The 15,944-nt window shown below is 36.1% G+C and overlaps 1 protein-coding gene across 1 annotated transcript; it reads left to right on the top strand.

Moving 5' to 3' along the window:
* Nucleotides 1–13,079: 13,079 nt before the first annotated feature.
* LOC145055031 (transcription factor bHLH100-like) lies at nt 13,080–15,284 on the top strand. The gene is made up of 3 exons (XM_079003314.1): nt 13,080–13,465; nt 13,584–13,973; nt 15,034–15,284. Exons 1-3 carry the CDS (start codon nt 13,154–13,156, stop codon nt 15,100–15,102), a joined length of 771 nt encoding a protein of 256 aa, XP_078859440.1. The 5' UTR covers nt 13,080–13,153; the 3' UTR covers nt 15,103–15,284.
* Nucleotides 15,285–15,944: the final 660 nt, after the last annotated feature.

Below are 15,944 nucleotides of genomic sequence, written 5' to 3'. Positions count from 1 at the left end.
TAGATTAGGGAAGGTTGTGGACGTATACTTTGCTCTGAAGAAAGATTACTATAGAAAGAACTTTGCTTTCGTCAGGTTCATTAACATCAAAGACGCCAAGGATTTGGAGAATGGGTTACAAGGCATCAAATGTAGAGATAATGTAATGGAGGTTAACATATCGAAACATCAACGCAAAACCATCCGGTACAGGGCCAATGAAGCTCGTCAATGTTGGAAGTCAACTCTGACTAGGTCCTACTTTTGACCGAGTTTTTGGAGAAAATGGGCATTTGGTTACCAGCTATTTAGGAGAAAGTGGACGTTGTTTTCTGTTTTGTTTTTGAGTAAAATAAGGATTGTTTTTAGCCTTTAAATAGTAGTAATATCTTGCATTTTATTCCTGTGTATTCAATTTTGATTCAAAGTAATAAACCAGAGAAAATTGCTCCAAAGGAGTGTTCTTTCTTCCTTCTCGTTTCAGTTGCTTGAGTGTGATCAGGTCCTGTAGAAGCTTGATTTCCATCACTTGGTATCAGAGCTAACCAGGTTCAGTTTATGCACAAATACATCCGGTACGAAACAATGCCATCTTCAAGTCAAACCGTTACAAGAGACAATGATGGAGTGTCATTTCAATGTCCGATGTTGACTCCCATGAACTACACCACGTGGGCGATCAAAATGGAAGCTATAATGGATGCCCAAGGAATATGGGAATCCATTGAACCAGTAGACGGAGAAGCTGTGGATGAGAAAAAGAACAAGTTGGCTCGGGCTTTTCTTTTTCAAGCAATACCGGAAGACATTCTGCTGCAAGTGGCGAAGAAAAGGACAGCAAAAGAGGTTTGGGAATCTTTGAAGTTAAGGTAGTTGGGAGCAGATAGGGTACAGAAGGCAAGATTGCATACACTCAAAAGTGATTTCGAGGCGTTACGGATGAAGGACGGAGAGTTCATTGATGATTTTGTAGGAAAATTAAGTGGTATGATTGCAAAATAGAACAGTCTCGGGGCAACTCTTGAAGATGGTGTGTTGGTGAGAAAGTTGCTTGACTCAGTTCCAGATAATTACCTCCAACTGGTGGCCTTGATTGAACAATATGCAGATATTGACACAATGCCATTTGATGAGGCAATCGGTAGACTGAAAGCATACGAAGACAGCTTACGACTTCGGAGTGGGTCAACTAATGAGCAAGGCACTCTACTACTCACTAAAGTAGATGTTAAGAATGTTCAGAAAACTCCAGGAGGAAGTTCATCGAATGGAAGAGGTCGTGGTTCACAATATCATGACAGAGGTGGTCGGAGTGGCTCACGTGGTAGAGGAAGTACCCGAGGTAGGGGAGGACGTGGAGGTTCCAGTTGGCAGCGGAATTCAGGGATCAACTACCAAAAGAACAGGGACAAGAAGCATATAAAATGCTTCAACTGTGAGGAGCATGGCCATTATGCATCTGAGTGCAAGGCACCAAAGAAGAACGGTGATGAAGCCAATTTGACTCGAGTAGAAGAAGAAGAACCGACACTGCTTCTAACTGTGTGTGGAGAGGAAGATGCCACCATGGTCTTGCTAAATGAAGAGAAGGTGTTTCCAAAACAAAACGAGGCAAATAATGAGAAGGGTGAAGATATATGGTATCTAGATAATGATGCAAGCAACCATATGACAGGGGTGCGAGAATTCTTTGCTGAACTTGATGAAAATATAATTGGGCAGGTACGTTTTGGTGACGGCTCCAGAGTTCAAATCGCAGGGAGGGGCTCTAGTTTACTGGAATGCAAAAATGGCGAACAACAACTAATCACAGAGGTGTACTTTATCCCAACACTACACAGCAACATATTGAGTCTGGGACAGATGACTGAAATTGGATATAAAATTGAGATGGTGCATGAATACTTGAGAATACATGATGAAGGTGGTCGGTTAATGATGAAGGTGAAAAGGTTAAAGAACCCCCTGTACAAGATAGCGCTTCGCACAACTCAACCAATATGTCTCGCATCAAGTCTTGATGACGAAACTTGGCTTTGACACGCGAGGTTGGGGCATATAAACTTTCAAATCATCGAGTCAATGGTAAGAAACAACTTGGTATGAGGAGTACCAAATATAAAGCATCCAACACAAGTTTGTGAAGGGTTTCTGGTTGCTAAACAAGCTCGTCAACCCTTCCCGAAAGATACAAAATGGCATGCAACTAAACCCCTTGAATTGGTCCATGCTGACTTATGTGGTCCAATCGACCCACCCACAATGGCAGGTAATTGATACTTTATGCTGATTATCGATGATTATAGTAGGTATATGTGGGTTTACATGATTAAAAGTAAGGATGAAGCGCTTAAAACCTTCAAGGGGTTCAAAGCACAGGTTGAGAGTGAAGGTCACTTGAAGCTAAAGGGGTTGCGGACTGATCGAGGGGGGAGTTCACCTCCCAACAATTTGTTGATTTTTGTAAACAGGAAGGAATAAAATGACAATTAACTGCCCCGTATTGCCCGCAACAGAATGGGGTGGCGGAACGTCGCAATCGTACCATCCTCGAAGCCACTAGATCTCTGTTGAAGACGATGTGTGTACCAGATACGTTGTGGGGGGAGGCAGTTCGACATGTTGTAGACATAATCAATCGAGTTCCAACAAAGGGGGTGAAGGGAATGACTCCATATGAAGGGTGGAAGAACAAGAAGCCAACATTTGAGCACTTAAAAGTGTTTGGCCGTGTCGGACACGTAAAGAAACCCAAGAATCAGACCATGAAACTCAGTGATCGTAGCACGACGATGGTATATTTAGGAAGTGAGCCTGGAACAAAGGCTTATCGTTTCTTCAACCCTAAAGAAAATAAAGTAGTGGTATCACGTGATGTAATCTTTGAAGAGAAAAGAAAATGGGTTTGGGCTGGTATCCAAGGTCATGAGCCCACATCAAAAGAATCTTGGTTTGAAACATTTATGAATAATGAATACGAAAGAGAAGCCCATCAGCAAACAATTGGAGGCTGGGTTGAAAACCCTATCAACCAAGACAATGTAAACGATCCACCTTCACCACTGCTCGCATCACCTGGAGCTAGTTACGACTCAGAAAATGCATCAGATGCCACACCCTACACAACGAACGTGCAAAATTCACCGATAGATACGCACCAAGACGAGAGTTCTTCAAGGTATGATCATACACCTGTTCGAGGTTTTCGAAACCTATCTGAAATTTATGATGAAACGGAGCCAATAGAAGTTGAACTAGAAGAATTAATGTTTGTAAATGGTGAGCCAACAAACTATTCAGAAGCAGCAATTGATCAAGATTGGCAGGAGGCAATGAAAAGAGAGATTGAATCTATCGTTAAGAACCACACATGGAATCTGACCACTCTCCCAAGGGGGCAGAAACCAATCGGTTTAAAATGGGTGTATAAGCTGAAACGGGACGCGGAAGGAAAAGTATTGAAGCACAAGGCTCGTTTGGTAGCAAACGGGTACGCACAACAGAAAGGAATAGATTTTGATGAGGTCTTTGCCCCAGTGGCACGGTTGGAAACTATTCAACTATTACTGGATTTGGCAGCGAAGAAGGGGTGGAAGGTTCACCACTTAGATGTAAAATCAGCCTTCTTGAACGGGGAACTACAAGAAGAGGTATACGTTTCTCAACCTGATGGTTTTGTGATTACAGGAAAGGAACATATGGTGTATCGGTTGAACAAAGCCCTTTATGGGCTACGACAAGCTCCAAGGGCATGGAATATACGCCTAGACAAAACACTTAAAGAATTCGGCTTTAGAAGGTGTCCTCAAGAACAGGCGGTGTACAAGCTTCAGAACACAAAATTTTTGTTGATAGTCGGAATTTATGTCGATGACATGATCGTGACAGGTTCTAGTGAAGAAAAGGTGGCTGAATTCAAGAAACAAATGCAAAAAGTGTTTGATATGAGTGACCTGGGGAGGTTATCTTACTATCTTGGCTTAGAAGTGAACCAATCCAAAGAAGGCATTGCAATTGTTCAAGCAGGGTATGTGAACAAAATATTAAAAACGGCTGGAATGATGGACTCTAATGGCTCAAAGTACCCTATGGAACCAAAGTTATCCTTGAAAAAGGATGAAAATGGAGAGTTAGTGAATGCTACAGAGTACCGACGTCTCATTGGAAGTCTGCGATACTTGATTCATACAAAGACCGGACCTTGCATATTCGGTAGGAGTTGTTAGCAGGTACATGGAAAACCCAAGAGTAAGACACCTCAAGGCAGTAAAACAGATTCTAAGGTATCTGAAGAGCACCATCAATCATGGCTTGATGTATAGACCAGGTGGAGATGGGAAACTAATTGGGTATAGCAATAAAAGCTACAACATGGATCGGGATGATGGGAAAGGAACAGCAGGAACAACATTTTACCTTTTAGGTAACTTGATCACTTGGTGTTCGCAGAAACAACACACGACAGCTCTATCTTCATGTGAATCTGAATTTATGGCTGCAACTATTGCGGCCTGCCAAGCATTGTGGCTGAGAGGTTTGTTGAAAGAATTAACTGGAGAGGAAGCTGGGAAAGTCAAGCTATTGGTAGACAACAAATCTGCGATCAAGCTAATGAAGAATCCGGTTTTCCATGGAAGGAGTAAACACATCGACACCCGATACCACTTCATTCGTAGTGCGTTGAAAGAGAGCTGATTCATGTGGAGCATATTAATGGAGAGGAACAGAAGGCTGACATTCTTACTAAAGCACTCCCAAGATTGAAGTTCACAGAGATGCTAAGCATGTTAGGCTTCGAAAACCTGGAAGAGACAAGCCAGAGTTAACAGGGGAGAATGTTGGAAGTCAACTCTGACTAGGTCCTGCTTTTGACCGAGTTTTTGGAGAAAATGGGCATTTGGTTACCAGCTATTTAGGAGAAAGTGGACGTTGTTTTCTGTTTTGTTTTTGAGTAAAATAAGGATTGTTTTTAGCCTTTAAATAGTAGTAGTATCTTGCATTTTATTCATGTGTATTTAGTTTTGATTCAAAGTAATAAACTAGAGAAAATTGCTCCAAAAGAGTGTTCTTTCTTCCTTCTTGTTTCAGTTGCTTGAGTGTGATCAGGTCCTGTAGAAGCTTGATTTCGAACAGTCAACAACCCACATTTGGAAACCTTTCCCGACCACATGTCGTCGGTATAGGTTTATAATAAAACTTTTTTTCCCGACAATCCTTTGTAGATGACAAGTCGTCTGCATTGGTGTCCCACTACAGCTTTGAGATGAAGATAACTTATATCTTATTGCTAGTCAGTTTGGAAAAGTTATCAACCCATTTGATAATCTATTCGACAGGAAAGACTACTCAATCGGTAAGGTCGGTGTGATTACGTCTGAGAAAAAAATGGATAAACGAAGAAATTATGATTGCGTCTAATGGGGTGGTATACCAGATTGGTATGGTGGAATACACGGACGATTGGTCCCCTTTCAAACCAGATTTGTTTGATAAAGTTGAGGAATCAGATGACGAAGAAGAAGACGATGTCGAAGGGGTATCTGAAACTTGGATGGAGGATGAAACATAAGAGCCAGAGGAGGGTGAAATTCGACAAGAAAATACACCGGTGAAACAAAATAGACTGATTGCACCCACTGTTCCGGTGGCCAGGGAATCCGTGATGCCAGAGGTGGTAGTTGATAGGTCTCCGAGCATAGAGTCGTTGAAGGTGAATTATGAGGCATGCATTAATGGTGTGGAAGATTGTTCCAATGCAGAGGCGACATTTAAAATCCCTAGTCAGTATACCATGACACAGCCTAATCATAAGTTGAGAATTTGTTTCCGTTGGGGTGTTTTGGGCCTTTCCCCAACAATATTTCCCATTTCTCATTCACCTCCCCCAAGCCCAGAATGATGAATTTAGATCCGATCAAGATTTAACTAGTGGCGACAAAAAAACAAGGAAAAAATAGAGGGATAAATCAGGGTGTAGACCTTCTAATACCAACTCTTCGACACAGCCATTAAACACAACAGTAACCTCTCCTTTTTTGATTCATCTAGGGTGCGTTAATTTGGCGATTCCAAATATCGATCTTAAATTGAATCCTTCGAAGGCTAGCTGCTTGACACCAAAAGAAACCTACACAGATGACACACAATCATCTGAAATCATGGAAACGGATAAGATTGGGGCATCGGTCGAATTTCAAATCGACGTTGGGAACATTATTCTTGCAGAAACAATGGCAGAAACCGGTGAGAGAAGATGTGATCAATGAACTGTATGTCCATAAATATTAGAGGTATTGGAGAGGACGTAAAAGTTGAATGGGTGAGGAAATTAAGGAACATTCATAAACCTAACTTTGTGGGGATTCAGGAAACACAACGGATTGATTCGATGAAAATCGATGTACAAGGCTATTGGGGATCTCAAGATTACGACCATGAGGCTATGGACTCCAATTATAGATCAGGTGGTGTCGTATCAATTTGGAACTCCAAATGTTTTCAGAAGAAAGAAGTCATAAAATCAAGGTGCTTTCTCATAATCATTGGAAACTGGATTGGAATTGATGGAGATACTATATTTGCAAACATCTATGGACCTCATAATCTCGACGAACAAAGGAAAATTTGGAAGGAGTTAATAAATATCAAAAGATTGAAACCAAGAAACAGATTACTTTTTGTGACTTCAATGTAGTAAGAAGAGCAGATGAAAGATTTAACTCTCACTTTTGCCCTTCTAGTGCTTTTGCCTTCGACGAATTTATCTAAGAGGCTGAACTACAAGACTTCAGGATGGGTGGGAAAAAATATACGTATATGTTTAGAGTGGGGGGCAAACTGAGCAAACTTAACAGGTTTTTGGCTTGTTCCAACTTTCTCTCCAATTTCCCCTTACTGACTGTTACTGCACACCCGAGACAAATATCTGATCATTGTCATATCACCCTCAACTCCATCACAACTGATTATGGCCCTCCCCCCTTCAAACTTTTCAATTCATGGCCGTTAAAAGAGGAATTCGATGCTACTGTCAAAGAAGCAAGGGTCGACTTTGTGGGATTTGGTAATCTGAATGCTTACTTAGCAGCCAAATTCAGGTATTTAAAAGTTGAAATTAGGAAATGGAAGAAAAAGATTGAGAAAGACAAAAAGTAGGAGGTAACAATAATAAAGAATGAAGTGTCACGATTAGAGAAACTGGCAGAATCAAGGTCTTTATCGGACCTAGAATTGGAGACCCTAAGTCTTGGACTCCAAAAGATCATGGAATTGGAAAAACTAGCAGTGCTAGACTTGAAACAAAAATCTTGAGTAAAATGGAATGTAGAGCGTGATGAAAATACCAAATTCTTGCACGGATTTATAAACAACAAAATCAGGAAGAAAATAATTAATAGGCTGATGGTAAACGGAAAACGGACATCAACGGTGGAAGAAGTTAAGGGAGAAGCATTCCGATTCTTCAAAGACAAATTCACAGAAAACCGGATCTTGAGACCCAAAATCATTAGTCCAAACTTCAAGACCTTATCCATGATGGAGGCGATTAAGCTTGAAGCACCATTCAGTATGGAGGAAGTAAAAGATGCAGTTTGGGCATGTGGTAGCGAGAAGGCCCCTGGACCCGACGAAATCATGTTCAAACTCATTAAAACCTAATAGGAAACTTTCAAGTTGGATGTGATGAATTTTGTTAGTCACTTTGACAAATTCGGTTCACTGACATGCGGCTGCAACTCGTCGTTCATAACTCTCGCACCAAAGATCAAAGATCCCTCCTCTATCAGTGATTACCGTCCCATAAGCCTCATAGGTTGCATGTACAAAATTATTTCAGAGATCCTAGCGATTCGACTCAAATATGTTATTGGCGGCCTTATTGGAGAAGTACAATATGCATATATGGAAGGCAAATATATATTAGATGGCTCGCTTATGATAAATGAACTACACTCGTGGGCGAAAAAAGTGAAAAAGAAGATCCTAATGTTCAAAGTGGATTTTGATAAGGCCTTTGACTCAATAAATTGGTAGTACCTGGACTCCATAACATCACAAATGGGTTTTGGTAACAAATGGCGTCAATGGATTCATGGCTATCTTAGATTATTGCGAGCTTCGGTGATCATCAATAGATCTCCAACTAACGAATTTGAAATCTCAAAAGGTGTGCGGCAAGGCGACCCACTCTCCCCGTTTCTCTTGATTATAGAGATGGAAGGTCTAAATGTAGCTTTGGAGGTAGCTAGGGATAAAGGGATTTCACAGGCGTGTAGATTCCAAAGCATGCTTCCATTTTAACACACTTGTTTTATGCGGATGACATGCTATTTGTCGACGAATGGTCTCGATCCAACCTCAGAAACATGGCTATAATCCTAAAATGCTTTCATGCATCATCCAGTCTTAAGGTCAATTATCACAAATCCAAAGTCTTTGGAATTGGTGCTTCGGTGCATGAAACATCAAATTGGGCTAGCATTCTTGGATGCGAAGCTGGCTCATTCCCCTTCAATTACCTTGGTGTTCCTATTGGAGCAAATATGAACCTCACAAAAAATCGGAAACCAATATTGGATAAATTCCAATCTAAATTATCCTCATGGAAATCTAAAACACTCTCATTTGGAGGAAGACTGGCGTTACTTACTTCGGTGGTAAGTAACCTTCTTACGTACTTCTTCGCTCTTATTATGGCATCGAGTACAGTCACAGAGTCACTCGAAAAGTTAGATGAAGGTTCTTATGGGGGAGTGATGAAAACAAAAGAAGAATTAATTGGGTTTTTTGGGAGAAATTTGCTGCCCCCAAAACAGAAGGAGGTCTCGGTGTGGGATCTATTCGTGCATTAAATACCAATTTACTTGTCAAGTGGTGGTGGCATCTAAAAATTGAGAAAGAATTGCTTTGGAGTAAAATGATAAAAGGTATACATAACCTACTTAATACACCACACAATTATTTGTCAAATACGAATATCAATGGAGTATGGAAAAACATTGCTTCGGTCAAGAACGAGTTAAAGAAACAAACGATAGACATTGGTGAGGTTTTTAAACTAAAGATCAAATCTGGAGACAACTCACTGTTTGACAAATGGCTAGGACAGGAAACTCTGAAAGAAAAATTTTCGGACGTGTATGAGCAAGAATCTAGAAAAAAATGTATGTGGCAGACAAGATTATTGATTGAAGTTTTGTAGGCCATTGGAAATCAAACATGGATGATTAAGAAATATCTCAACACCTTGTCAACTTACATCAAGATATATCCTCGGTGCACTTAGTGCCTGGCGAAGATCAATGGTGATGCTCACTTGACATTACGGATCATACACGGTAAGTGCTCTTAGGAAAAAGATTGAACAACCGTCACACCTTAATAGCGTTCTCCCAAGTTTCACATGGAACAAGCTAATACCGTTAAAAGTCAAGTGTTTCATATGGCGCGCACTGCATAACAAAATCCCATTTGTGGTGGCTCTAAGGTCAAGGGGGTAGACATTTCTTCTACAAGTTGTGGTGCATGCATTAATGGAATTGAATATGTGGATCATTTTCTGATGCCCTGTCCATTTGCAAATGTTGTTTGAGAGAAAGTCTTCACATGTTGTAGCATACAACACAAATCCTTTAACAATGTTATTGACTTGATCAGATTCACGGAAACTTGGGGCAGATGTCCGAGTATGAGGAAACGATTCATTTCTATTTGCTATGGCTTAGTATGGAATCTATGGAAGAATCGGAATGAAAGAGTGTTCAATGGTACTTATATCAGCCCGACGATTGGTGCAGAAAATGTGAAATCTATGCTGTATTTTTGGATAAAATGTAGAGGAAATGGAGATATTTGTAAGTGGGTGGATTGGAAGCACTCTCCTTTCCACGCCCTATAGAATTTTTTTCTAATTTCTATTTTGCTATTGTTTTGTAGCCCTCGTTCCCTCGCTAGTTACTTGCTAGTCATGGGTTCGTTTCCTTTTTAATATATTTTTCGTTTCAAATATATATATATATATATATATATATATATATATATATATATATATATATATAGAGAGAGAGAGAGAGAGAGAGAGAGAGAGAGTCAAGATCAAATAAGAAAGAAATTTTTGGTAGGAAGGTAAGAAGTTTTTTTCTACATATTTTTATCGCGAACAAACAAAATGAATCATTAGATGATTCATTTGTAAGATGATTCACAAGAAAAAATTCTCAAAAAAACATCTCGATGATTCATTTATATAATGTTTTTGTTGTTATTCATTAAAATTGTCATAAAAGTGAATTTTTTTCTTAATTTACTAAAAAATAAATCATAAAGATGTGTTTTTGGGAATTTTTTCTTATGAATCATCTTACAAACGAATCATCTAGTGATTCATTTATTTTGTTCATCAAAAAAATATGTAGAAAAAAAAACTTCTTACATTCCTACCAAAAAAAAATTTCTTACCGGATCTATATCCTATATATATATATATATATATATATATATATATATATATATATATATATATAGAGAGAGAGAGAGAGAGAGAGAGAGAGAGTTAGGTTAGTGTGTTCTACAGGCCCATAATTTTTTTATGTTAATTTCGAAAATACCCTTTTAGAGTTTTAATCTCGCATTAGATTACAAGACTGTTTTGCTTCTTTTTCCTTCACAGTGGCAATTCTTCTTATCAATCCCATTCAATTAGGACCTAAATTAGATTTAAAGCATACCTATTTTCTCTTCAGCAATCAAATTGCAAGAAATCATGGAGCAAATCATCTCCAAAATTGAAAAGGGAAGATTTATTTTCTCTTCAGCAACCAAATTGCATTGCTTTTAACATTTGGATTTGATTATATGGAATAATATTCCGTTTGTTCATCGAAGCTACAAGATCGGGTACATTTTCTTCGTCTAAGATTTTTATATCATCGCTCCCTCCTTGTCTGTTCGTTTCTAAACTTATGTTAACTTGATAATATCTTTAGAAAGTAGATTGTTGGGACAGATTTGGCATCGTTCAATTTAAACATTCTAATACACAATTTCATCTTGTGGCTTGAAATTTTTGGCCAGTTAAAAACTCAAAACCGAATTAGGAATCGGGAATTCACAAATGACATGCCATGTGTTTATTTTTGCAATGATCAACTTGATTATGGTTTTTCAAAAGAGGTTTGATAAAGGGTAACTGACTTTGTGGGTTCTAAAGTAACATTTTGCTTGGAAGATTAAAAGCAAGCAAGTTCAGAATGACATTCTTAAGTTTCTTCTTGCTGCCTCTTTTAACTACATATGGGAGGAATTGGAAGCTCTTTAAAAAGATTAATCATCATCTTATTTTTTTGACCATATTGATTTTGGAAGAAGTTTTGTTTAAACTCTTGGATATGAAATCTGGTCAAAGTGGTGTAAATGTGAAAATTAATGAGATTTGGTTATTACCAAAGCAAAATATTTATTTTTATTATCTTCATGGGTAATACAAATTTAATTTTTCGAACTGTTCTATTGATACTATATGGTTTTCAGATTAGCCTGGAGTGGGATTTGAGAACTTTTAGATGTTAAGATGAATTAGCCAAACTAGAAAATAAAAAGATCTAGGGATTTTTTGCAAGCCTAAGGGTCTTTTTTTTGACTCGTCTTGGGCATATGAATCCTCAAAGCCGGCCCTGGTGTTCTAATTATCTATTGTGTGCATGTAGGATTGATTCTATACCAATCATTTTAGTTATTTTAAGAAAATAATTAATGCATATTATATGTTAAAGATATAATGAATATTAATTAAATGTTCAACATTTAATATACATTAAATGATTAGTTCAAAATCAATCATACATGCACACAATAGATAGTAGAAACATTTAAACATAACTCTCTCTCTCTCTCTCTCTCTATATATATATATATATATATATATATATATATATATATATATATATAAAGTGCAATAATATATCAGTGACCTTTTTGGGATACATTAAAAATCTGACATAGTTAAATCATATCCAACTTATTAGATAAGAAATGTTTCCAAATTTATATTAGGATACAATTTATGATTTCAAATCTGGAAGCAAATATACAGGATTTCATTTATGATTTCAAATCTAGGAGGAAGAATATAGGATATCGAACTTATTAGATAAGATAGGTTTCCAAATTTATATTAGGATACAATTTATCTTTACAATTTATGATTTCAAATCTGGAAGCAAATATATAGGATTTCATTTATGATTTCAAATCTAGGAGAAGAATATAGGATTGCATTTAATTTAGGTTGGAAAAAAATGAAAAAACTTATAAGGGTGTCACATGTCAAAAATGAAGTATATATAGAAAGGAGACATGTGACATGCATATGTTTTGTTGATTAGAATAGGTAAAGATAGATAGGTATATTGTGCAATATCGGAGGATTCGAACTAAGGCTGGGGTGTCCTACATTTTTTTACCAATGCCACCTATATTCCACAAAGGATTTAATGATTTGTCTATGACGATTTTCGGTATTAGGGGGTGGTGTTAAGAATTTCCACGGGTAAAAAGAAAGGGAGAGAGAATGAGTTTTAATGTCAAAAGATGAGAGAGATAGTGGTGAAAATTCACACTCGGTATACTACCGCCGACAATAATACGATTCACCTGTAATAGATTCCAAAAAAACATACCGGCGGTAAAAAAAATGCACGATACCTTATAGCGTAAGTAATTACCACGGAATTCAAAATTAATTGTCACCTAACAAACTTAAATTACAGTTAAATAAGTTTTTTCTGGCAGAATGCTTTCAATTAAATTTATTTATTTCCACTATAATTAAAGTACAATAAAAGTGTAGAGCTGACTAGGTATTCCACATCCACGAAACAAGCCAAATAGTTTTTAGGTGGGGTATGCATTATTCATAAATTGGAAGAACATATCAAGGGCTCGTGCCTCCTCCTGTTTAGCACACGCACATTCTTCATTCTTCTGGAAACATGTGTTTTACACAAGCCAGAAGCTGTGAATAACATGAATAAAATATACTTGGTGATATAGAATAATAGTTTAAAATTGTATCCTGCGCATATATATACATCACAACAACTAGACATCTTTATTTCTCATTGACAAACTGTCGGCAACAAGTTATTCCCTAAAATAACAAACAAAGCAAGAAAATATGCTTGCATTATCATCTCCTTTATTTTCAACACCCTATGGATGGCCCTTGGCTGATAACTTTTCCAAGGTTTGCGGTGATCCAGATTCAACTCAATCATTTCTTGAATTTCCTTCATCTGATCAAATCCAGCTAGATTTTACACCTGAAAATTCCAGTTCTTTTGGAGGAGCTGTAAATCGTGGAAAGGGAGATGGTATGAACGTGGTCAAAAAGCTCAATCATAATGCAAGTGAAAGAGATCGTCGTAAGAAGGTTAACAACTTGTATGAATCTCTTCGTTCAGTGCTACCCATGTCAAACGATCGAAAGGTAGTTAAACATCTTGTATCTCTTGATATGAACTTTATGAAATATCCAATTCTTATAACTAGATTGTATTTTACTGGAACAAGATCGATTAATTAGATGTATTCCCTTCTTTTGACAGAAAAAAGTAAGTATTCCTGGAATTGTATCACGCGCAGTGAAATACATACCCGAACTACAAAAGGAAGTGGAGACATTACTACATAAAAAAGAAAAGCTTTGGTCGTATTCATCATCAACTGAAAATATCTACATCAAGAAACAAAGTGCTAAAGATGCTATCATCGATGAAAAATCATCGATCGTTTCTTCTGTGAGCGTTTTAAGTGAGAAAGAAGCTGTCATCCAGCTGATTTCGTCAACTAAAAGTAGTGTCAAGAACAAGGATATTGTCTTCTTGTCTAAGGTTTTGGAGAAATTAGAGGAGGAAGAAGATGGGTTTATTTTGCTAAATGCAACGACCTTCAAATGTGTTGGAGAAGGGATGTTGTTAAACACTATCCATTTTCAGGTACATATACCATCTTCTGTCTTACATATTTTTAATTAATTAGATATGCTTTTTACAAAGCAAAGTGTCTACATTATATTCTTAATAGACACAACGATCTTTTAAGTTTACAAAATATAAGTCTAATATGCCAAAAAATGGTATATAAGTTATAATTAATTAATGAAGGTGCTCGATGCTGCAATAATTAAACGATATTGAATCTACCAAAATAATTTCTTTTCCTCTGTTCTCTTACTGCAATATAGGGGTGGATATAAGTGGTTTATCATTTGAAAGAATATTGTATTCTATAGAGATTGATGATAATCATATATTAAAGTGGTTTCAGAATCTTTACTAGCCACAATTGGTATATTTTAAAAATCAATGGATCAAAACTTATAGAAATATAATATATGAGTAAATTATTGTAAGCACTGTTCAATTATACTATATATTAAAATTCTCTTTGCTTACAGTTAACTTCCTACATATTTGGCAATATTGGTCCTTTATTTATATGTGTGGATACAATTCTGGGGCGTTAAAATTCTCTTTGCTTAGCTCTTTTAGAGGTCATATTTGCCACTTTGTTTATTTTGGTGGATACGTGTGCTAGTATAAAAATAAAAATTGTTGGTTTTCTACGTTACTTACATATTTCTGGACCTACTATGTTGATAAAGCATACATGTTTCCTATATTAGATATATTTATAATTTTAGATAATTGCTAATCTCTATTTTAATAAATGAATAGTTTTAATATTCTTTTTTGTCAAATATCACTTTAATACAACTTCTTATTAATATTATGTCATATAGATATATATTAGACAATTAATTTCAAAATTCAAATTATTATATATTAAATTTGAAGTTATAATAACTTTAAAATTTAAATATATCTCTTAATTAATAATTTATTTAAAATAATTGATTAATAATTATAAAATTTTATTATAAAAATTTAATTAATTTTATAATCGTGGTTCCCACAAATTATAAACTAGTTATTGACTAATTTTATGATTAATTATTTCCTGCAACTAAGTATAATACTTTATTGTCTTGAACAGGTGCAAGGAAATAACAAGATAGATGCCCAAAAGATGAAGGAGAAGCTCCGTTCTTTCCAACAACAATAAGATGAACTTTACTCACATTGGTTTTAGGGATGATTGTAGTTTTTAACATATTTAGTTAGCTGTGACTTGTTTTAACGGCCAATTGTATATATTAGTGTCAATAGGGAAAATTAGTATGAAATTATGTAACACTCCTCGTATGGGTTAAAAATTATAAAGTTTTTTTTGAAAGTGTTTAGTAATTTAAAGGAAATAGTGCAGAATCTAGGTTCCAAATTATAGTTTAAAGTTTAAACAATCCAAGTTTGAAATTTTATAATATAAGGGTGTACAATCTTTATCTATCCATCTCTTATGTATGAGACCATTCTAATCAACATTGTTCAAGATATATCATTTATCTAGAATCATATTCATTTGAAACTACTTAACTTTTCACCTCATGCTACTTAAATGATTATTTAATTGAAATATTTTTATCTATATAAGAAACAATTGCTTCTCTTTTTTTATTTTTCATTTTGTTTTATCTTCTTTTTTCATTTTTGTTATCTAGAGTGCATGAGAATGAAAAAGTTTCAAATAAATTTGATTTCTTCATTCCATATCCCTTTTCCTTATATTTTCTTAAAAATCTATAAAAACTTGTAGTGCACATGAGCAAATCCAAAAGATTTTGCTATTTAGATATGATTAAGAATTGTCTCAATGTTATACATTTAGAGCCAAAAGAAAAATATTGTTAATTTTGATGTGTTATGTTTGAAAATGGGTTTGTGAAAGAAAAAAGAAGATAGAAACAACGAAATATTTTTAGGTGAAGGTTGTACATTTATAGATAAAGGAAAAGTCCATAATTGTTGTTGTTATGTATTAGGCACATCTGCCAATGTTATCAATTA

The sequence above is a fragment of the Lactuca serriola genome, chromosome 5 (assembly GCF_051521515.1).
Source record: "Lactuca serriola cultivar US96UC23 chromosome 5, Lser_US96UC23_V15, whole genome shotgun sequence".
Classification (NCBI taxonomy): Eukaryota; Viridiplantae; Streptophyta; class Magnoliopsida; order Asterales; family Asteraceae; genus Lactuca; species Lactuca serriola.
This window is presented reverse-complemented; position numbering and strand designations above follow the sequence as displayed.